General features: G+C 36.5%; 1 protein-coding gene across 1 annotated transcript; it reads right to left on the reverse strand.

Annotated features, from left to right (window-relative positions):
* Window positions 1-1,142: 1,142 nt before the first annotated feature.
* LOC104098522 (protein SOB FIVE-LIKE 5-like) lies at window positions 1,143-2,569 on the reverse strand. Its single transcript, XM_009605274.4, has 4 exons — window positions 1,931-2,569; window positions 1,713-1,796; window positions 1,521-1,597; window positions 1,143-1,427 (listed from the first exon to the last, which is right to left on the reverse strand). The coding sequence occupies exons 1-4, from the start codon at window positions 2,309-2,311 to the stop codon at window positions 1,400-1,402; spliced, it is 570 nt and encodes a 189-aa protein (XP_009603569.1). The 5' UTR covers window positions 2,312-2,569; the 3' UTR covers window positions 1,143-1,399.
* Window positions 2,570-24,599: the final 22,030 nt, after the last annotated feature.

Raw genomic sequence — 24,599 nt, forward strand, 5'->3', positions numbered from 1 at the left:
TCTTGTCTGGACACTAAGAGACAATAAGGTCTTGTCCACATTATAGCCAAGCCTTTTCCAAGATTTGGTCAGCTTCCACTGCTTTTCAAAATGAATTTCAGCAAAATCCTACCTAATCAGATATACATTTTTTTAGTATAACAAGTTCTTATGATTTTATCTTCTAGCTACTTTTCTAGCTACTTCGCTAGTATTTTGTCATAAATTTTTAATTTTTTTTTTGAAAAATCTGATTTGGGTGAAATTTGGTTTTAAAATAAAAATGTGTTTGGACATCAGTTTGCAAAACATATTTCACCTTTTTTTTAAAAAACATAAAACATGACTTATACCTACAAGTACTAACATCTGTCACAAATACCTAACAGTACATTCATTAATAACATTCATTATCATTATCACAAGCTATAGTCCCGAACATAAATAAATTTGGTATAAAATTATCATTTTTATAATGAACTACATAATACACTATCAGATGACTGAGAAGACGAAACTACATTGTTACAAAATAATAAATGGTGGGCTCTTTTATAAAATATAAAAGTTTGGGCAATTTTTAAAAATATAATAGTAATATTTTGGGCGGGGATTTGAATTTTGGGAATTTGCCAAAATATGAATAAAATTTATGAACAAATATGTATTTACCAAAAAAAATTTAGAAGAACTTTAAAAAAATCTATTGCCAAACAGGTCCTTAATTTTCCAGTTTCTCCACTAAAGTCTTGCAAATTGCGAATATATAGTTTAGAAACAGTTTTTTGGAATAGAACTAAATTTGGTTGGCCTAAATGACTAGGATTATTTGTCCCAATTCCCTCTCTAGAAGTCTTTATGTACTTAATTAAGAACTGATGACATGTCCAATTAATAATACTACTTCATAAATAGCTAGTCAACAGAGCATTAAGATTTAATTTTCTTAATAAGGAGTGATTCACCTTCATCAATGACCAATTCGAAGCGGTTCGAATTAGTTGACCAGTGAATTTTAAAAATAGATAATTAAATTAGAAAAACATAATACAATAGTAATGGTCTATCCGATACTATTCGAATTAGTCGAGCCAATAAATTTTTAGAAATAGATAGACAAGAACTCGACAAAAAAAAGGCAAACTAAATGCAGGCACCATTCATTGACAACAAGATAATTCTCTGAGAGAGAGGAAATGAATTCCCATTTTTTCTTTTCAAGTTGTTTCAAAATGCATTGACAGCTAAAAGAAAAGAAAAAAAGAAAACAGAAAAGAACTAAAAGAGATAAGGAACAAGAATCCCTTTAGAGATCCAATTCCTTTTGCTTGGACAATTTTAACTTATTCTCACTCTCTAAACATTCACTTAGCAACAGACACCATCAGCATGTTTAAAAGTTAAAACTGATGGCTGGCTTTTATCCCCACCTCTTCTCTTCAAACCATCTGTCCAAAAACAAATTAAAACAAAAAATTAGTTAGTTAAATCATCAAATAATTTATTAATAGTACAAAAAAAGAACCAAAAAAGAACTTAACTGGTTTTCTTGCAATTTGTTTCCAGGTAACAGAGATGACTGGAAATAACCATAGTGTTCCTGGTAAGCAGATCTCCCCTGCATATTAAATAATAAGCACATTAGTTTTATCTCTTTTTAAGATTTTATATTATGGAATATTAATCGAAGTCATAACTAGACATACATGCACAAAAACAAATTGCTCAAGTACCTGAAAGTGTGTAGTAGAGTAACCTTGTGAAAAATCCAACACATTTTCCACTGACTTTGTGTTCTTGTTCATAGTGAAATTGTTCTATTAACAATACCAAAGTAAAAATAAAATAAAGAATTAATTGAATCATTATGTAGAAACACTGTAACAAGTAAACACGCAAATGGTAAAAAATGTCACATTCTTCAATTAATGCAATAGTACTTAAAACTTACATTGGAGAAGTCGAAGAAAGGTGAGCTAGCTGTATCATCCAGTACAGAAAGATGTTGTTTTTCTTTAGCTTTCTGCCTTTTGGAATTGCTTTTAGGGAATGTAGGATTAATGGGTGCATAATAATGACAACCATTAATATTATGTCCATATTCTTCTTCTTCTTGATGAAAATGTGGAGGTCCTGAAGATGCATCAGAAACCATTGACAAATCCTCCTCTTCTTCTTCCTCTTCTTGATTTTGCTTTAAACTCTTGTCAGCTTCAAAGTTTTTGCCTTTACAAGAAGCATGAGTTAGAAAAGAATTTTCTAAGTACAAAGTCCAACCAGACTCACATCCACTACTACATTCTGAATCAGCTGCCAACATTCCATAATCCATTTTTTCTGATTTTTTATTTTATTTTTTGTATGTCTAAAAACCAAGAAAACTAAATGGGGAGGTTTTTTTTTGGGTATGCTAAGAAGAATAGGAGTTGAGTTTGGAATGATGACCAAAGCACTGCACAAAACTATTGTAGTGAGTAGTGACACAAACTTCTTACTAAATAGTCCAAGAATATGTCACAGTTGTACCCCTCTAGCTCTATCTATTTAGTCCTTTTACAAAGTGGGGTTTTTTAAGAGGAAAAAGCCAAAATGAGAGTGGAGATAGGAAAAGACCAAAGGAGAATCAAGGCTGAAAATCCTAGACCTGTTTTGTCCTCAAGCACTCAATTCTACTATCTATATGAATGAATCAGATAATGCCAGTTGGGCATTGAGAGAGAGAGTTGTACAAAAGCCGATTCATTATTTAAATTTGATGGATACTAAGCCTATCGTATTTTTTATATTATGAATTCAAAATTTAATATTTATAAATATTTTACGTCTATATCTATGTTCTATGTCGAAAATGACGGGTTTAATTGGTCCATCGAGCTCTATAGGGGTAGGGGGTTAAGGGGGGTGGAGGTGTTGTGGGGATTAAGTAAATATGGCCGTATTTGTAAGAGAGGGAAAAGAAGAAATTGATGGAATGGATGGGAACGGAGCCACAACGTTATCACATGCTGGACAGCGAGGCACTGCGTACGTTCTTAAGTCGTAATAGAACAAGGTACACCTTCCTCAGTATTTGGACACCTTTCCTTTAATTTTTTCCCACTAGCACCTTTGGGTATACTCGGGGTGTTAATGGTTTGATTCGATCAATTATTTTATAAAATTTATATCATATCAATTTTTCGTTATTCTATTATATATAACTAAATTTAGGTTTTTCGAAACTGTCTCAATTATGTCAATTCTTTTCGATATCGGTGCGGTTCGGTAATTTTTTAAAATGTCATATAAAAATCACTAGTAGTAGTAAAATGCAATAACATACGTACTTTTATAGGGCTTAAAAAATTCTATAGACATTTTTTACAGTTTAAAAGGCGATGAATTAAGAAAATACGAAAGATGGATAGAGTATAGATCCATCAACTGTTCTACATCAACGTAAAAGAAACTAAACAAATACAGAGAAAATGTAAATCACACGAGTGGAAAGATATTAACCAAGCTAGGATTCAAGAATAAAGTCTATAGAAGATCAAAAATTTAATAAGATAAATCTAAAGCATACGAAAGGAAATATATTCAATACATTGTAGTTTGCTATTCATAATCGCTACAATACATTGTTACTTACTTGTGAATATGCTAGAAATAATTTAATTTCAATAGGAGTAGCATAATAGGTCTGTGAGTTATGATTTTGAGTTTAGTTACTTGTTGACTTGTAACTGCTTCATAATTCCAAAGCCTAAGAAAAAATTTAATGCTTTATTATTTTTAAACTTAACATAAAAATATATTTTTCACATTGTAAATTTATTCGGTACGTTTCGGTATTTTTCGGTTTATTTTTATAAAATAAAAAACTTACCCTAATTATCGGTACGATTATAAATTTATATAAAAACCTACGGTTTTATTAAAAGAAACCTAAAAATCGGTTCGGTTTCGATACGGTACGGTACGGTCGATTTAGCCGATTTTTTAATATTCGGACAACCCTACTCCTAAGCAATTAAAGTAAACACAACCAAATATCTCATTTCTAAATTATGTTTGTTTGAAGCTGCGAGGTTAGGAGTGTTATTCCTGAAACATTTATTTTAGTAAATTGTTTGTACTTCAAATGTCACTAGTTTGTGTTGGGTTTTTTCGAAAGGGTGTGAATGAGAAATGGAAAAGACACATTTTGAATTGCACATCTTCATCTCACCCTTTCATTATCTATAAATTTAGAGGCTTAACCTCATTTTTCACTACCGAATCTGAAAATCTCTCCCCATTTGTTCAAAGCAAAAACGTAAGCATTTTGTGTGATTTGCTCCGCCATTTGAGTTCGCCGAAGTTTCGTGATTTGAAGTGCCGCTATCACGGAATAGTTATTCCGTTCTATCCTGAGAGGAATTAATCCCAAACCTTGGACAACTATGAGGGGGTTAAATTCCTTAAGGACACACAAGAAACTGTGGGCTCAGAATTTTCTGTTTTTGTTTATTTAAACTAACGTCCTCTGATTTTCTGGCTTTGAATACAGAATATTAATAGTTTGCATAGTGTCGGGGTAGAGTAACGCCATGGTTAGGCATAAGTCATCAGTTCAAATTCGACAAGGAACTTTGTAAAACTCCAATCTAGTATTCATATTTGATTCATATCATTATACTCGGTTATAAAAGTTGATCATTTGTTTAGTTAATTTTTATTATTATGTAATCAGATAACGTTTATGATTGTATCAACTGATTTATATTCGCAATATAGATATATGAGTGTCGACGTACACATCTATATACTATATTAAAAGCATGAAGGCTCTTAGCGAAATGTCGTTCGCCTTTTTTACCCTTTTAACATAGAGTTCACACTAGACAAAATAGTCATTAACTATTTTCCTAATATTTGGACTTTTCACATTAATTTAAAGTTTGACTATGAAATCTTTCTTTATTTGAGTTAGGTAAAAACTCCCAATACTTAGTAGAAATTATATATAAGATTCTTTCCTTATTTAAATTATTTTTTAAAAAAGAATTATTAGTTGAGTTTTTCGATATCTTCTAAAACAATAGTAATTAGGTGACTTTAGAAGTCGTTATCCAAGTTTTGAGAATTTTTTTTTGAATGGGAAACAAAACGTGTAGGCTTGTCAAAGAAATAAAAAAATATATATACTATAATAGTTATTTTATTTACTTAAACAACATAATAGGTAGCATTTCAAAAATATTGTGGATTTTTGAAAATAATTACAACTCCTATGTTGGCTGTACCTTTTAAATTAAGTAAGAAAATAATAAAGTTCTAGCCAATTTTTTTTATTAATTTGACCCCAAAATAAAAATACATAATAAAAATAGATAGTTATTTTCATCTAAAAAATAACAAATAATACACAATTGGTACTTTATTATTTTAGCTAAAACTATTTTTATCTAGCTAAAATTTTTATAAATTAGATCTGAAAAGATAAAATATACCATTAGATCAAATAGACATTATATCTAAAGAAGAAATTAAAAATATAAAATTGGATAAAATATACGTTTGTATATTAACATGAAGCAAGAAAAATACATAATTATATTGTAATAAATAAAGAATTATATTAACGATTGAAAAATATTACATCTTATCAAAGTTAATTTTTTATTTTTTTCACTTTCACGCGCCTAAAGGAGAGTGTATGTATCTACGCTCTTTACCACGTTAACGTCAGGAGTAACAACAATCAAATAGCCAACTTCGGTGGTACTTAAGACTACAATTTGTTTAGGGGTGTAACTGATTTCGTGCAAAGTTTAGAGGATTTTTTTTAACATAACCTCCATATTTTTGGCTCATAGATTAACATGGTCCTTCTAGAATTCATAAACGGTAATTAATCTATTACAATCTTAGACTCTTACTTCCATAAAAGAAAATATCGGATGCATGATTATGTGCTTGGACAACTAAAGAAAACTCACTCCAAAATGAAGAAATAGTAGATTAATCAAAATGTACCAGTTAAATAATACATTTTGCAATAATAATTTAGTATTTTCTAATATGTTGAAAACAATTGATACGATATTTCTTATTGATCATAGAAATAGAATAATTGTATTTTGGTCTTGAGAGTTTCCTTCTTCATTGAAGTTAGCTAATTAGGATCAATAATTTTTAGAAACTTAATCTTTTGTTAATTTTTATTTTATAACTCAAACACAAATTTTAATATAATATTTATGTAATTTTCTAAAATTTTGTATTCGTTGAGATAGGGTACACGCGCAATGCGCATATCCTAAAACTAGTAGTATATTAAAAGTACGAAGGCCCTTAGCGAAATATCGTTCGCCTTTTTTACCCTTTAAAATAAGTTTTGCATTGGATAAATATGTAATTTAAGTTACTTTCCTAATATTTAGGGTTTTGAAATCAAGTAAAATTTTAATTATTACCTAATATTTAAGAGTTCAAATCAACTAAATAAGGACAAAAAATATTACAAAAATAGAAGAGAAAATAAAGAAGTAAAAGGTAAGATTCTTATCAAACAACGAAACTCCATGACAAATATTGTGTAATTTTGTGTAAATATACATAATATGCACGCAAAAACTACACATAAATCTTAGGTAACATAAATGTACTTTTCTTATTGAACTATATACATTCAAAATTATAATATATATTGTTTTTCTAAGATTTGCTACCTTGAATGTATTCTCTTGTGGCATGTATCTTCAACAACTTGATAAAACAAAAAGGTTCTTATTTGTGTATTATTAATTGACTTTGCCCGGATTAATTCAAATTGAGTTTTATGAAATTTTAATTTATTCTTTAGTTATCTACCAATTAGTTATTTCTTCCATAAAAGCAGGAAGAATGAAATTTAAAATTTGATAGTGTTTATTTATTTCTTACTAATTCTTATTTTATGTATTTTATAGTTAAAAAAGATGACGAATTTAATATATTTTTGCTAAGGATTTTCAATTGCTTCTTTTAAATACTCGTAATTATAGAAATATTGTTTGTATAATATCTAAAATTCATAAATTAAATTTTCATTTTCAAAACTTAAGATTAAAATTAAATAGCTTGACTTTCACGTTGAGAAGTCGAATGAAACTTAAAGGAGATAGTAATCTACTTTAATTTATTTAATCAATATAAATTTTTAGTAATTTGTCTAGAACACTGACTCACTATTAGTCATTTTCGGATAATATATTCATCTTTTTCATGACATTTTAATTTTATTTTATATTTTAAATATATTTTTAAAAATAATTTATCTGATTTTAAAAATTTATCTTCATTATTATGGGTTCACGCGCAACACGCGTATTATAAGAGTAGTTAACTTAAAATTCTGTATATTGACATAAAGTGAAGGTCCAATAACTGGACATACTACTTGTGGAATTTCATTTTTCACGGACTTATTAGTTAAATGGCAATTGGTGGGACAATCGAAAAGAAAAGAAATAAAGAATGTCAATTGTTGGGCTGGCTATGGCCAAGGAGAGATTCTTGTTAAATTCTTCTTGTACAGATGAATAATCCCTAATTACTGAGAACTATTAGATCGATGGAGAAATGGTACGTATTTTTATTCTGGATTGTATTAAGGAGTTACTTACTTGCCAAAAATATCTTGTGCCATATTAATTTAGGTCAGAAATATCTTGTATAGTGGTACCTTAGGATGAATAGAAATGTGGATCCAATATGGTGAAGCTGTGGGGTTGTGATTAACTAGTGTTTAAGAGAAAGAAGGATAGGATCAAAAAACTTGGCGGTCAGTTTAGTCAAGTCAAAATTAAGGTACCACATTTGACTAGTTTTTCCAGAAATGTATCGTGCTCTTTTGCCAGAAAAAGTAATTAAAATTTGTACACTTCGTATTTAAAAAGCAAGTGGAACTTGAATCAAGTGTGTATTTTATAAATAGTATTAATGTGTTGAAAAGTTCAAATGGTCATATGATCAGACAAGAATCTGACGTGGAATGCTTAAGACATCAGATTATGTCTGTAAACATGGTTTTAACTCTATGTTTGCACTTTAGTACTATATATATTAACTAATTTAATTTAAACTCTTAGACTGAAGACTGAAGTGTCTGAAGAGGGCTCTGGGGATGACTTAGAGCCCGTTTGGACATAAGAATTTTTTTATTTTTTTCGAAATCAATGTTTGGGCATAAAATTTTCAATTTTCACTTGAATTTAATGAATTTTGAAATTTATCGAATATTTGAAAAACTCCAAAAAAGCATTATTTCAAAATTTTCACTCAGATCACTCATAAAAATTCAAAAAAAACCCAAAATTATATTCATGTCCAAACACAACTCTAATTTTCAAATACTATTTTCAGTTGAAAAAAAAATCAGTTTTTTTTTAAATTTTACAAATCTTATGTCCAAACGCCACTTAGTCAGCGGTAAAAGTTTACCAACATCTCAAGTTTACATCAAACTATATTAATTTAACATGATTAAATAATAAAATAATATATATATCAATTAACTATGATTTAATGATAATAATATACGTAAAGTCTTAGTGAAAATAAATATTATATATTTATTAAATTGATAGTATAAACATTGAGCGTGAATAGATTTTTTCTTCTTAAAATGACTGTTTTTATCAAAGAATTCACGTCCTCTTAGATATTTGACTGTGTTAGTATCAAAGAATTCACATGCCCTCCTTTTTATTTTTACACGAACTCTCACACACATGTACGCACGTGTGCATATGGCTATTTGAGAGCTTCCAACAGATATACACACATGTATGCACGTGCGCACACACTTCAATCTTTAATCTTGGCTTGTTTAAATATACTGTTAAGTTGAGTGTGCTCTCTGTTACTCATTCCAATGTTGACTTCTTGTTTATTCTCATCCCTCAACTTCAAAAAATTGGACAAGATTCTTCCCTAGCACAAACTTAACCTTTTTCTTTCATTTCAAAGTTAAATACTCAGCTAAAATGACAACTCTTAAAATTCTAGTAAGCAAAGTTATGAACATTTTATAGGAAAGGAAATTTTCTTTATAGAACACTTCATGAACTCTTTCACAGTTATAGCAGTGGAACTTTTCTGGCTTAAATAGGGATAAATCAATAAGAGAATTAGATCACCTCTTTTAAAAAATAGACTTCTTAAAAAAAAAAAAGTATAAAAGGCCAACTCAATACACAAATCATTATACGTTTAAGCAGGGTTAGGGGAAGGGCTGCACCCAAGATGTGTGATGTAGACAGCCTAGTCTGATGCAGGTATTAGTGGTTGATTCCACAGCTCGAACCCCTGACCTATAGGTCACAGAGAGACAACTTTATTAGCGTTGCTCCAAGACTCCCCTTCTTTTAACAAAAGGTATGGACCAACAAAAAGGGCTTTTCCGACCACTCTTTTAGGCCACATTCTTACTTCCTCTCCACTCCATTTCAGTAGAAAATATACAAGAGAAATCGACAATCCTACTATCAAGAATGCAACTATTCTTTAGATAGCGGAAGATAACAAATAAAATAGTTAAGGTGATCACAAGTTAACCCGAACATCTCTGTTAATAAACAAACGTGAAAAATGCAACTATGATATGCATAGTAAATCATTTGTAATATCAAATGACGTTCAAAAGTAGGGAAAGAAAATGAAAATAATTTTAATGGAACGAGAAGACACATGAAAGTATCTTAGGGAATAGTGCAAACCACGCACACATGAGCAGAAGTATTAGAATGCGTCAATGCGCACATGAAATACTGATTTTGTGGTAGTAATATTTACTGTAAGAGGTCGTTTGGTAGAGTGTATTAGAGAAAATAATGCATGCATTAGTTTTGTGTATTGGTAATGCTTTGTTTGGTACATCTTTTTAATTTATGTATAATTAATACAAATATTAATTATATACTCTATTTGGTATTATCCTATGTATAGCTAATGCATAGAAAGAATGGCATTAGCAATACAAAGGCTATTATTGCATGCATTAGCATGGTTAAAGATAAAATTATCCTTAAAGTCCCTTAAGTTAAAGAATATGGAGGGCATTTTTGTAAACAATTAAATTTCTTAAAAATTATGCAATGCATTTTAATTTTTAATACACCACACCAAACAATGCATAAGAAATAATCTTTGTATAACTAATGATTGCATTACTAACCCATGCATTACTAATACACCTTATTTAGCATTATTCTTATACGCCCTACCCAACGACCCCTAACAGTGTACTTGGCCAACGTGAGCAACCTCTGTGACTGTGTGCTCTACTATTAATTTGCTTATGTGGTGGCCTCTGCTTAGCTTGAGGATTTAGTTTCTTTTCTTGGTCTTAGTCAAAGCTTTCAAAGTTCACTTCTCACACACAGACACCACCACTGCCCCAAAATCATGTGCTCTTCCTCTTGGATCACTCGTCAATATTAAGACTAAACCTTGAACACAAATATATAAAAATAGAAATCAGATAAGTACTCTGATTTAAGATGTGTTTTGAACTGTAAATTTGCCAATGCACCTTGTCATGTTCAATTTTCCTTTTTAATATTGGAGATATACTAGTTGGTGCACAGTTTTGTAACTTTGAAGAATATGAACTTGTCCCTCTAACTTTCCTTCCAACATAAATTAAAAGTGTTGTTCGTGATAAGATTTAAACCTGTGATATGCGACTAATCAGAAATAAAGTAATGAAAATTCCAGGGCTACCTTGTCATATCCAACGTTCAAAATTCGAGATTGTAATACTCATATAATAAATTCTTGCTTCCTATTTGTTTACAAAAATAAAAGAGTTAACTTCTGTTTTATTATTTATAACAAACATGCTCTTAAAAGAAAAATAATTTGATTTTCTCTTTTGGAGAAACAACTAAATGGTTGTTTTCCAAAACTAAATTCAAATACACACATTAATTCCAATTTGTCTCGAAATCCAAACGTATCTATTATTCGTTCATAAATTTAGACTATCTACAATTCTTACTAATATTAGAACAAGGAAGCTAAGATTAAAGAAATTATTTTACCTAAAAATGGGGTAATTTCCAGTAGAAGTAGCAGGTGCAAGTAGCAAAAGCACATTGAAGTTGAAATAATGTGAAGGGGCAGAGGGGCATTCATTAGAAAGGTGCCAATACCTTGTGTCTGATCCAGCTCATATATGGGCTCCAATATTTATAATTTGACAAATGTTGTTTTTATTATACTTGGGTCCCATGATTTCCAGCGTTCTTGCAATTTAGCCCTTCTCAATCTACCTATGTTAATTAAATGTTTTTAAATTTTTTTATCGGACTATGTCAATCTTTTGAATGGGTGGGGTCTGGAGGAGGTCAAATCAAAAATCATTGACCTTTGCCTTTAATCATACTAGCAATTATAAATTTTTAAAAAATTAGTCTTGTTTTGTATTCTAGCACTTTTTGTTTTAATCCTTCTTTATCATTGACCCTTGTCTTCAATCATACTAGTAATTACAAAGAGAAAAATAATTCTGATTTTTCTTCTATTTCCGTTTTCGTTTTGATTCTTTTAGCGGCTTGGTATTATGTAATATCAAATCAAACAATTGTTTATCCGAAAAATGGTACAGTTGAATTTGTTCGTGGTTTTTAGACAGATGAATCAATTTGATCCCAAAAGATAATAAATTAATCAATTTTCGTGCAAGATACTTAGCTCAAATGTAGATAAAACGATAGATTTGGAGAGTCCAGAAATAAGATTTTCGGGCACGATGTTAATAAGAACAACAAGCTAGAGAGAGAAATAGTATCAAGATGCTGTATTAAAATATGTTCTTTGATCTCCAGAAAATCTTGTCTTACAATGATAGTTGAACCTTTTATTTATAGCTCAGTAGGCGTAATGGTCGGGCCCACCACTAATGACAATTATCGAAGTGCGATAATGGAAACCTAACGGTAAACATAAATGCCCAAATTCCTATAATGGGCCAATATTCTTTAATGATGTAGAATATTCTTCATTAAATGCTACCGGGCGCAGCATGCTTAATGCCTTTATGGACTTGCCTTTCTCGGTGACACACGAGGTAGACGTGCCCGATTTTCTATCCTCTCGGCTTTGATATCATGTGTCCCCTTCTTTGGTGGCCACGTATCGTAACATATTTTATCCAATACAAATAGTCCCTCTACTTTCCGGTGACATAACTTTGTGTTACCGGGAAGTTGGTGAGAATCTTCTTTTGGCGGGAATTACTATAATTCCTTTTGAAGGTTACTGACGGTTGATTAGACGCTTGTCCCTCCGCATTTAATGCCTAGAACATGCGTCCTCCTGTGATTTAGCACGTTTTTACCGGTTATCGAGGTAATTGGAGCCAAGTATTTTAACAGCCCCAAAATTTTACCTATACGTATCAACTCCCTTTTCCTTCGGGTTTCACCAGTTGCTTGATCTTCCAACCTGAATTTCTGTTCTACATCTTTTCTCTAAATTTTTTCAAGCACGTAACTTTTTCTTCCCCTCTTCAAATGGCTTCTTCATCTATATGTTCTGGTTCTTCGAAGAATAAGAACAAAAACGAAGATTTTGTTCCTCCAACAGTAAGTTCCATAATCCCCAAAAGGCTCAGTACTTTGAAGTATTTGGAGGAAAAATTTCTCACTGATAACCCCTGTACATGGGTGGTTAGCAGGTACCCATCTTCCATTCGTCCTTCCAGTATCCCTACTGTGAAAGAAGACTGTTGCTGCCCAAATTTGGACATCATCTCTCCCGACCTATCGGAGCGAGTGACCCTTCCGAGAGAGGGTTTCACATATTTTTGCATGTACCCTTTTACCTTGGGTACGTTTACTTTGAGTGGGGAGCTTGATTCCGTGATATCGGAATTTTGTCTCTGCTACCATGTATATTTGGCACAGGTAAGCCCCTCTGTGTGGAGGACGGTTGCCTGCCTTCGGCGCATGTGCTTTGAAACCAGAGAAGAGCTGACCCTGGCTCACATGATGAATCTATATTCCCCCAAGATCTTCTGCGTGGGAGGGGGGATGATAAATCTTTGCAAGTGTAGTCACCATGCTTTGATATCCAGCATGGACGATGACAATGACCGAGGGTGGATGGAACGGTTTGTTGCAGTTGCCTCCGGTGACATTATTCCAACAACGGCCTCATCCTTTCCGGTTGCTTGGAACCGTTCCCGTGAGTTTCTTTCAATACGTTCTCCCCTTCAAAGTGCTTTTTTACGCCCATATTGATCTTTCAACTTCTGTATGTTATAGCGATCTTATGGGCCCCACCGGTGGCAGAAGGCTTGGACCGGTGGGTTCAAAAGATTTTGGACATCACCATGCCCTAAATCCGTTTGTGGAAAGAACTATCCATCAAATACGGGTGGAAGACCAAAAATCATGGTAACTATAAATTCACTTTGCTTTAGTTTTTGCATATGTGGATTTTGGCTGAATCTCCTGACTTGTTTGTCAAATTAGGTCTACCCTCGGGCTCAGTCGAGATCCCCGAAGAGGATGTTTTGGTCGACCCTGCTGATGCGGTGAGGCTGCTCCAGGAGGCTCTTGCTCGAACGGGTGCCTCGGGCCAACTCCGGGCACAAATATTACTTCACAGAGTCCCCGGTCAGAGAACAAACAACCAAAAAGTAGGTGTTCCTCTGCATCCGGGGAGAAGAATAAGAGGGCAAAGGTTGATGCCCCCGAATCATCCCAGGTGGCGATGTTGGCCGGTCCACCCTCCGGATCGGTCATAGACACCGTAGTGATTGATGATGAAGAAGCTAGTGATGAGGGAATTTATCTTCATAGAAGACAACGATCTTTATCCTCTCAACAGGATGCTCAACCTGTTGCAATCACACCCACCGATGATGATGTCTCGTCACTTTGGGGAAAGTTTGATTTGGTGAAAAATGCCAACTCCCGTTCCCGAGCCCTAATCGTTGTGCCCGGTACTGCAAGGCAGAGTACTGGGTCTTTGCCGTCCTCGGTTGGTGAGAACCCAACAATCAGTACTGCCTACGGTGCAACTGCTTCCCGTTCTTCTCTTTTACCAGCTTTATCACCACCTACTTCGCTACCAGCGGCTGCTACCTCTTTTCCATCTTCATCCTCGCTTCTCCCAACAACATCATCTCCAACGGCCGCACCTGACCGTGCTGAAGGCATTCCTCTTCCCCAGTCTCCTGTTCATGGGAATTTGGGGCAAAATTATGCTGCTCCTTCTGAAGATCCTCATAGGAGGAGGAATGTTACCCTCTCGGTCTCTACCAGGTGAAATCTTCTTTTCCGACCGGTGGAGCTTGCAAATTATATGAAGCCCTTGGCTTCAGAGAAGGATTGGGAAAAGATTCAGACACTCTCGGGAGAGTGTTTGTTGAACAATACCATGCATAATCCTGCAGCGATATGCTTCTTTCTTTCTCTGCTATTTTGTCCAGCTTCTAAATGAGTGCATTTTAAGTTTTACCTCTTTTTATCTCGCAGGCTAATTTTCTTGCTTCTGAGGGCCTACAAAGGTTAATCCGCAAGAAGGAGGAACTTTTTTCTGAACGGGATCAGCTTTTGGCGGAACGAGATCGGACTGTTATTCGCCTCTCGAAACTGGAAACCAGGGCCACTGAGGTCGATGTTTTGGAAGCCCATTTGCAGCAAAGTGAGCAAGAAGTGGTAACCCTCGACTAGGAAGTTGGGCCGCTAAGGGTCGATTTTGATGAAGTCAAGGCTAAATAGGCTGAGGTCCAAAATGCCATTCTTGCTACCAATGATCGTGAGGCTGTTGTTGTTGAAAGGGTAACTAATTTAGAAGCAACCTTGAAATCTAAGGTCGAAGCACTTGCTGCCGCGGGGGCGAGACATGCCCGATTGGAGGAGAAGTATAAGAAAATTATCGAGCACAACAGACTCTATAGTTCAACTGTCCATGATCTCGATGTCAGTCTTCGATCTGCTAGGTCCGCCCAGGACAATCTTTCTACCGAGATCACTCAGTTCAAAAAAGAACTCAGGCGCCGAGAGGCTTCCCTCGTTGTTAAAAAGAACTTATGCCATATACAGCATGAGGAGAAAAACCTTAGAAACAGCCAAAGCTGGCATTATTGATATTAATGCCGAAATTGCAAAGGCACGCGAGCTTGAGTTAGCTGCAAAGAATGAACTCCTGAGGCTATCTGACACTCCCGGTTCTTCTGACTCTGGTTCTGATATTTCTGATACTGAAGAGGAATCGGAAGGCGATGATGCCGAAGACCCAGTTGGAGAAGATGTTAAGTCATCGGTGGCACCACCTACTGCTCCCGGGGATATGGATACTTCTCTTCATCCCAATTCCAGTGATTTTGTAGATTAGATCTTTCTTTCCCTTGCTTGGATATCTGTGCAAGTTTTTAACCCTTGTGCATGTCTTCCTATTTTTCTGCATATGGTCTGGGGTGCATTTTCTTTTATGCACTTTTGTTATCGAGAATTATCCCCTTTATATGAGGGTTTCAATAAGTATTTGCGCAAGTTTGGTTTCTGCATCTTTTTCATATGTGGCTTCGGGTGTATTTTTCCCCAATTGCATTTTCGGTTCCGGGCATATATTCTTCCGTAACAAACCCTTTGGCATGAGGGTTTTAATAAGAGAGGGCCTTCTTATATTTACGATGCTCTAGAAGAGGATGTCTCCTGTTCATTACGGTACTAACATTTGAAGTACTTGTTTAACTTTCAAATGACAAAATTAGCTCATCGTTCAGACAAGAAACAAGATAAAAACAAAAGGATTTCATTTCATTCCTTCTGTTTTCATAGGCATTTTGCTACGTAGAAAATAAGTTGCCATGACTTGTGGCTATCTTGTACAACTTGTTTCTATGGGGCTGTCTGTGCAGTCCCCGGTCCCTACGGTGTGTGGCATTCAGTGTTGCCTTGATGGATTTTTGTTCCCGATTGACGTGGCATTCAGTATTTCCTTGATGGATTTTTGTTCCCGGTTGATGTGGCATTCATAGTTGCCTTACCGAATTTTTGTTCCCTGTTGGCATGGCATTCAGAGTTGCCTTACTGGATTTTCGTTCTCGGTTGACGTGGCATTCAGTGTTGCCTTGTAATCATATCATTACCCCCCATCCCCCCTCAGCGTTCTAATGCGAAGTATGCGAGTTGGAACACTGGAAGTCTTGTATCTTCGAAGGTTCCACGATGAATTGCTACGTAACCCTTCGCTCGGTAACATATTTTGCTTTCCCCTTAGGAATTCATGATGTCGAGTGGAAGAATACCTGAAAATCTCCTAGTGTTTTGTGCTCATGAACAATCATGTAACCTTGTTTGGTAGCAAACTTAACTTCCCGGTGGGAATTTGCTACCGAAGAAAAGATTACCTTATCGTCCTCGAGTGGAAACTTGTTTGTTTTGCCTTGTCATCAAAGGTCTTATTACTCTTGTTTTTGTAGTATGCTTGTGGTCGCTGCCTCGTTAAAAACCTAGCCTGAAAAAATCCAATTGGGATAAAAAGCAGAACGAAGGATAAAAGAGTGCAACACATACTTTCCGTCTGACTGTTGTTTGGCTGTTGTTTGTCAGCAGTAATATTTTTTTAGATGAGCCACGTTCCAGTTGCTGGAAAACTTGTCTCCATTATGGTTTTCCAACTCGCATAACCCTTTACCGGTGATAGCTGATACCCAGTAAGGGCCTTCCAATGTAGAGGTTAACTTGTCGGCGTTGAGTTCTCGGGTGTTTTGAGTCACCTTCCTCAAGACCAAGTCTTCTACTTTGAAGTAACGAAGGTTGGTTCTTTGATTATAACATCGCTCCATTCTCTGCTTTTGGGCTGCCAGTCTTACATGCGCTAATTCCCTGCGTTCCTCGAGCAGTTCCAAGTTGATTAGCATCGCCTCGTTATTTGATTCTTCGTCTGCCTTGAAATACCTTAAGGTTGGCTCCCTACTTCCACCGGTATTAAAGCTTCTGTGACGTACACAAGGAAAAAATGGGTTTCTCCTGTGCTTGACTTAGCCGTTGTCCGGTAGGCCCATAGCACTCCCGGTAACTCTTCGGGCCAGAGGCCTTTTGCTGCTTCTTGCCTTTTCTTTAGATTTTGCACAATTATTTTGTTTGTTGATTTCACTTGTCTGTTTGCGCTCGGATGGTAAGGTGAAGAGGTAATCTTTTTTATCTTTAAATCTTCAAGGAATTTAGTAACTTTTAAGCCGATAAATTGTAGCCCGTTGTCACATGCAATCTCTTTCGGTATTCCGAACTTGCAAATTATGTTTTCCCACAGGAAGTCAACCACTTCGCGTTCTCCGATCTTTTGATAAGGACCTGCTTCCACCGATTTTGAAAAATAGTCAGTCAGAATCAAAAGAACTTTACCTTTCCAGGATCCTGTGGTAATGGTCCAACGATGTCCATTCCCCATTTCATGAATGACCACGGGGACAGAACTGAATGCAGGGGTTCTGCCGGTTAATGTATTAGTGGTGTGTGGCATTGGAACTTATCACATTTTCGTTCAAAGTTTTTGGCATCTTGTTTCATACGGGGCCAGTAATATCTTGCTCGGACTAACTTCAACACCAGAGAATCTGCACCCGAGTGATTTTCGTATATCCCTTCATAGACTTCTCTCATGACATAATTGGCTTCTGATGCTCCTAGGCACCGGGCCAACGAGCCTTGAAAGGATTCTCTGTACAACTGGCCTTTCCTGAAGCTATACCGCACAACTTTGGTGCACAATGATCTTGATGCTTTGGGGTCCTCGGGAAATTTTCCATGCTCGAGATAATCGATTATCCTATTTTTCCAGTCCCAGACCAGACTGGTCGAATTTACCTCGTAATAACCCTCTGTGTACAAGGCTGAGTTCATCAGTTGTACTACCGTACCTAATTACGGTCCTCGGACTTCTGTTGATGAGCCTAGATTTGCTAATGCATCTTCTTCCGTGTTTTCTTCCCTTGGGATGTGGGTTATTGACCACTACCGGAATCTTGTCAGTAAAGCCTGAATTTTTACTACGTATTGTTGCATGCGCTCATCTTTAGTGTTAAAAATTCCGTAGACCTGATTTACCACTAACTGTGAATCACATTTTACTTTGATGGCTTCGGAGTCAAGTCCCCGAGCCAATTCGAGTCCTGCAATCAAAACTTCATACTCTGCCTCATTGTTAGTTAGATGGATCGTTCTGATGTCTTGTCTTAAGGTTTCCCCCGAAGGCGTGATCAAGACTATTCTGAGTTGGGACCCTTTCACGTTCGAAGCTCCATCCGTGAATAAGGTCCAAACTCCTAGTGCCGGTTCTGACACCATTGTTGTCTTTTTGGTAGCCAGAGGCAATAGTCCAGGGCTGAAATCGGCCACGAAGTCAGCCAGGACTTGTGATTTAATCGATGTCCTCGGTTTATACTTTATGTCGAACTCGCTCATTTGAACGGCCCATTTGGCCAATCTGCTCGAGAGTTAGGATTTATGGAGTATATTCCTCAAAGGAAAAGCAGTCACCATCATTTTCGGGTGGCATTGGAAGTAGGGCCTCAACTTCCGGGCAGCTACCACGAGAGTTAAGGCCAATTTTTCCAGATGTGGGTAGCGGATTTCTGCTCCCGTTAAAACTTTGCTAAGTAATATGTGGGGAATTGCGTACTTTTTTCCTCCCGGACTAAAACTGCACTTACCGCAACTTCTGAGACCGCCAGGTAGACCAACAATGTTTCTCCTTCTTTAGGTTTCGAGAGCAACGGAGGGCTTGACAAGTATTTCTTCAATTCCTTCAAGGCTTGCCGATACTCTTGTGTCCACTTGAAGTTGTTTTTCTTTTTGAGCTGTGCAAAGAAGCAATGACACTTTTTCGATGACCGGGAAATGAATCTGCTCAAAGTCGCTAATCTGCCTGTGAGTCTCTATACTACCTTTACGTTGAATAGTTGATCCGGGATGTCTTCTATGGCCTTGATTTTGTTGGGATTCACCTCAATTCCTCTTTGTGAGACCAGGAATCCTAAACATTTACCTGAACCGACCCCGAACGCTCACTTCTTGGGGTTAAGCTTCATATTATGCTCCCTTAGGTTTTCAAACGTTTCTTGAAGATGTCTCAGGTGGAAACCTGCATCCAGAGACTTGATGCTCAGTCACTCAATAGTTCTCTCAGGTGACCATTCTTTAACAGTGTTGCCACTTCTTCCCGGGGGTGCTGGCAGTCCCCAGTCCGATGGCCAATAGTGTCATGGTATTCACACCATAGATTTGGGTCCCTCTGGCTGGGATCGGACCACATAGGTGTCGAGAATCGTGCATCTTTGATATCTCTCATGGCCGACACTAACTCCACCACGCTGACGTTGAAATTATACTCTGATAACTTTGGATAAGAAGAACCTCGTGGTCCCGAGATTTCTCTATCCTGTAGCGATCTATTGTTCCGCCCACGATCGGTCCTCCTGCCAACGGTGAACTTGTCCGATATCCGGAAGCTCTTGTCACGACCTTCCGTCCACTCGTAGGGCAGAAAACGGCCCCTTGAAACTTGTCTATGTGAGTCGACATCATCCTTCATTTTTTCTTTGTTCTTCTCCCGTCCCTTTGCTTATGACGGGAAGTCAACCTGATCGTCTTCGATCCTTATCTTTGACTCGTACCAGTTGTGGACATCCGCACAAGTTGTTGCTTGAAACACGAGCAGACTTTCCTTCAACTTCCGGGAAGCATCTGAACTCCTCGGGTTCAAACCCTTAGTGAACGCTTCAGCTGCCCATTCATTCGGGACGGCCGGTAACAACATCCTTTCCTTCTTTAACCGGCTAACAAATCTTCGTAATAATTCTGATTCTCCTTGCGCGATCCTGAATATGTCGACTTTTCGGGCTTGTACCTTTCTGGCACCGGCATGGGCCTTAATGAACGAATCCGCGAGCATTTCGAAGGAATCTATGGAATGCTCCGGCAATAATGAGTATCATGTCAAGGCTCCCCTCGTGAGAGTCTCACCGAATTTCTTCAATAACACAGACTCAATTTCGTGAGGATCCAGATCATTTCCTTTTACCGCCGTTGTGTAGGTGGTGATGTACTCCTGTGGATCTGAGGTCACATCGTATTTTGGCACTTCGGGCATCCTGAATTGTTTTAGGATTAATTCCGGGGCCGCACTCAGTTTGTACGGTAATTGGATGTACTTCTTCGAGCTCGGGACTTTCAATATTTGGGGTGCGCCCAGGATTTGGTCCATGCGGGCGTTTACTTCCTTCATGAACTGCAAGAGTTCCTCCTTGAATGGATTGTTATCGTTGTTGAGGCCAGACTTCGCCCCTGTGGGTGTTGTTGTCGATTTTTGTGATGACCCAAAAGGTCATCTAATGTTTTAAAACTTGAATCTGCGCTCTCAAGATTTAAAAACCTCATCTTTTCCCTTCTCGATTTGCGTACGCAGTCCGGGCAGGTTTTCGGAAAGCATTTATGTTGAAAACTAATGAAAATAAGAATTTTTGCCTTAAAAGTTAATTTTAGTTGACTTCAGTCAATATTTTTGGTAAACGGGACCGGATCTGTACTTTGATGGTCCCAGTAGGTCCGTATCGAATTATGGGACCTGGGAGTATGTCCGAAATCGAATTTGGAGATTCCTAGCTTGAGTTATGAATTTTTGATAAAAATTAAAAGTTTGAAAATTATTTGTTTTTAAGAATTGATTGATATTTGTCATTGTTAGTATCGAGTCTGTATTTTGATTCCGGAGCCCGCTACAGGTTCATTATGATATTTAAGACTTGTCTGTGAAATTTGGTGAGAAACGAAGTTGATTTGACGTGATTCGGACATCCAGCTAAGAAAATAGAAATTTTAAAGTATTTTTGAGAATTTCATTTTATTTGGTACTAAATTCGTAGTTCTAGGCATTATTTTGGCGATTTGATCGCGCGAGCAAGTTCGTATGATATTTTCAGACTTGTGTGCATGTTTGGTTTGAAGGTCGGGTGAGTTTCGGATAGGCTACGGAGTGAGATTTGGCTTGAAAAACACTACTAGGCATATGATATTATTGCAGGCCTCTGAACTCGCATTTGCGAGATCATGCATCATAATTGCGACCTCTGAGAGATTCGCATTTGCGAGCTTCTCATCGCAAATGTGAAGAGAAGCTGGGCCAATAGTTTTCACATTTGCGAGTTTTTGTTCGCATTTGCGAAGGGAGTCGGGGAAGAGGCAGTGATCGCAAATGCGATCAATTAGTCGCATTTGCGAAGAATTAGTGGTCGCAAATGCGACACTTTCCTCGCATTTGCGAAGGCAGCGGGACTGTAAAGGGCATCGCAACTGCGATTGTTCCTTCGCATTTGCGAAGCTCAGGTCGCAATTGCGACACCTGCAACTGAGTAAAAGGGACTTAGACGGGATGTTTCATCCATTTTTCATATTTTCAAAACCCTAAACCTTAAGAGGCGATTTTTCAAAGACCAAATCTTCCCCAAATCATAGGTAAGTGATTCTTAACTCTTTTCTTTCAATCTTTTACATCTTATAACAAGATTTCAACCTAGAATCTAGAATTTTTATGGTGAAATTAGGATTTTTTGGTAGAACTTAGGAATTTCGAAATTTGAGGATTTAGACCTCAATTTGAGGTCGGACTCCAAAACTAATTACATATTCGGGCTCGGGGTTGAATGGGTAAAAGGATTTTGGTCTGAACCTCGGGTTTTGACCAAGCGGCCCCGAATTTTTTTGTTTCACTTGTACTTTCTAAGAGTTGCCCCAGTTTGGTCTCTTGGGGCATGGACTTTTCTTTTCATTTTTTTTTCATTTTTTTTTTTTTGAACTTTTGACTCTAAACTTAATTTCAAAAGAGGGTGGTCAAAGAAAATAACACACGCTCAAAAGGGGTAACAAAGGGAATAAAGTATTTGGATAGCAAAAAAAAAGCCTCCTAGCCTCGAGAATGCCAATTATAGTATCCTTTCGTGATCACAACATTGATGAGCATGTCTATCTTCTTGGTGTGTCGTGGTCGGAAGATACTTTTCACCCATTAATGTCAAACTTTTCAATAAACTTCAATTGATTCTTCCTCAAACCCGACCTTCACAATGATTTGAAGGTAAAGATCATTAACCTCCACGGATCATTTTATTCGAGCTTAATTCCAAAGTGTTTCAACTCTTTATTCATCCTCAAAAGTTCCTTTTCTCATTTATCTAATTCAAGCTTAAAATCAGTTTTCTAAGATCTGGCCAAAAATTCCGCATGCATGTCATATCACTAAAACTAGCGGGAAAAGAACTAAGCATGGAATGACACAAAAGGACAAACTGTATTTCATTGAGTAAACAACAAGACAAACAACCTATTTAATTTATGTAATATAATTGATTTATTAAGCAATATTTGATATTATTGAGTCATTTTTGAATAGATAAGAGTAGTTTGGAGGTAAATTCCAAAGAAAAAGCTGTGATTGAGAATTAAGTGGCCTTCGGAGCGAGGTAAGTGTTGTGTCTAACCCTGACTTGAGGGAATTAAGAACCTTAGATTACTTGCTAAGTGAAATTCATGTGAGCGGCGTATATGTGAGGTGACGAGTACTTATGCGCTGCCAATTTACCTGTTTTTCATGTTTTTCTATTTTTCTTATATTGTCTCTTTCATATGCCAAATTGCTACGTGTTATACTAGTGTTGTTCAATCTATCGTTCTTATCATGTTTACGGATTTTCTGGTGATAATTGAGTTTTTAATTCAAAGTTGAGATTGATATTATGGAACCAAATATTGAAGTAAGGTTTGTACTTGTTATTCTATCTCCCTGTTGTCATTTATGCATTGCATTATGGTAAGGGAGAGTGTTAATGCACGAAGGGTGATGTCGTGCCATATTGTGAGTATTAATGCATGAAGGGTGATGCTGTGTCATATTGTGAGTGTTAATGCATGAAGGGTGATGCCATGCCATATTGTGAGAGTTAATGCACGAAGGGTGATGCCGTGCCATATTGTGAGTGTTAATGCACGAAGGGTAATGTCGTGCCATGATATGAGAATTAATGCACGAAGGGTGATGTCGTGCCGTTTCTATTAATTTTATGGTGAGATTGAGAGTAAAAGCACAAAGGGTAATGTCGTGCATTTTTCCTTACTGTATTCACTATTCCTGTTGATTCATGGTATATTGACTGCTCCGGTGATTATTCTGTTGTAGTTCTTTATCTTGTATTCCCCTCAGTATGTTTTTCCTCCCGACATTTTCTATTTAGTTCTTCATTTCTGTTATTTGTATATACACTGTTAAATTGTACAGGTTGATTTGTAGGTGTCTTGCCTTAGCCTCGTCACTACTTCGTCGAGGTTAGGCTCGACACTTACCAGTACATGGGGTCGGTTGTACTGATTTTGCACTTCATGTGTAGATTTTGATACCGGCTCGGGTTGATTGAGATTTTGCTATTGGTCCGCTGTCCGGAGACTCAAGGTAGATCTGTCGACGTTCACAGACCTTGAAGTCCCCGTCTATCTTTTCTGTTCTACTGTTTCTTTCATTCAGACAGTTGTATTTCTTCAGACTATTACTTGTAGTAAATTCTAGAATGCTTGTAAATTGTGACTCTAGATCCGGGTGGTAGTAATGAATACAGTTTTTATGATATTTTGCTCTTATTATATTTCATCTTAGTTAATTATTGTTAATTACTGAATGAAAATAAGGAATTGGTTTAATAATTCTCTAACGTTGGTTTACCTAGCAAGTGAAATGTTAGGCGCCATCACGGTCCCGTCGGTAGAAAATTTCGGGTTGTGACAATTTTCTGCGTTGTTTGGTTCGCAGAAACACGGGAGGAACTGGATCTCGCCTGTTTGCATTATTTGAAGCGCTTAATAGCGCCTGCTTTAACTCTGTCATAACATGATCCTGTCGCATGAGGTGGCCTAGAATGATTGCATGTTGCTCTTACAGGATCCTTACCACGTCTGCTACGCGCCCCTAGTCATCATCATCTGGAGTCGCTTCTCGTACTTGCCTGAGGTACTGCTCGTCGTACACCAGCGTGGCATCTTCCCCCTCATTGCGAGTGTCGTTGATTGAGTCCTCAAAATGGGGATGTTCCCCGTGAGCCTCAGGATCGCGAGTGTTATTAATGGTATCGATTGCCATTTTTTGCTAAGATAGAAAATGATCAAAGCTTGTCTATGGAGAAAAAGCAAGGACCAATTTTAATCGTACGACTGTCTAGGCCCCACAGTGGACGCCAAACGGTTTACCCGAAAAATGGTATCGTTGAATTTGTTCGTGGTTTCTAGACAAATGAATCAATTTAATCCCAAAAGATAATAAATTAATCAATTTTCGTGCAAGATACTTAGCTCAAATGTAGATAAAATGAAAGATTTGGATAGCCTAGGAACAGGGTTTCCGGGCACGATGATGATAAGAACAACAAGTTAGAGAGAGAAATAATATCAAGATGCTGTATTAGAATATATTCTTTGATCTCGAGGAAATCCTGTCTTACAATGATAGTTGAGCCTATTATTTATAGTTCAGTGGGCGTAATTGTCGGGCCCACCACTAATGATAATTATCGAAGTGCGATAATGGAAACCTAACGATAAACATAAATGCCCAAA

Source organism: Nicotiana tomentosiformis, chromosome 1 (genome assembly GCF_000390325.3).
Source record: "Nicotiana tomentosiformis chromosome 1, ASM39032v3, whole genome shotgun sequence".
In the NCBI taxonomy this organism is placed as follows: Eukaryota; Viridiplantae; Streptophyta; class Magnoliopsida; order Solanales; family Solanaceae; genus Nicotiana; species Nicotiana tomentosiformis.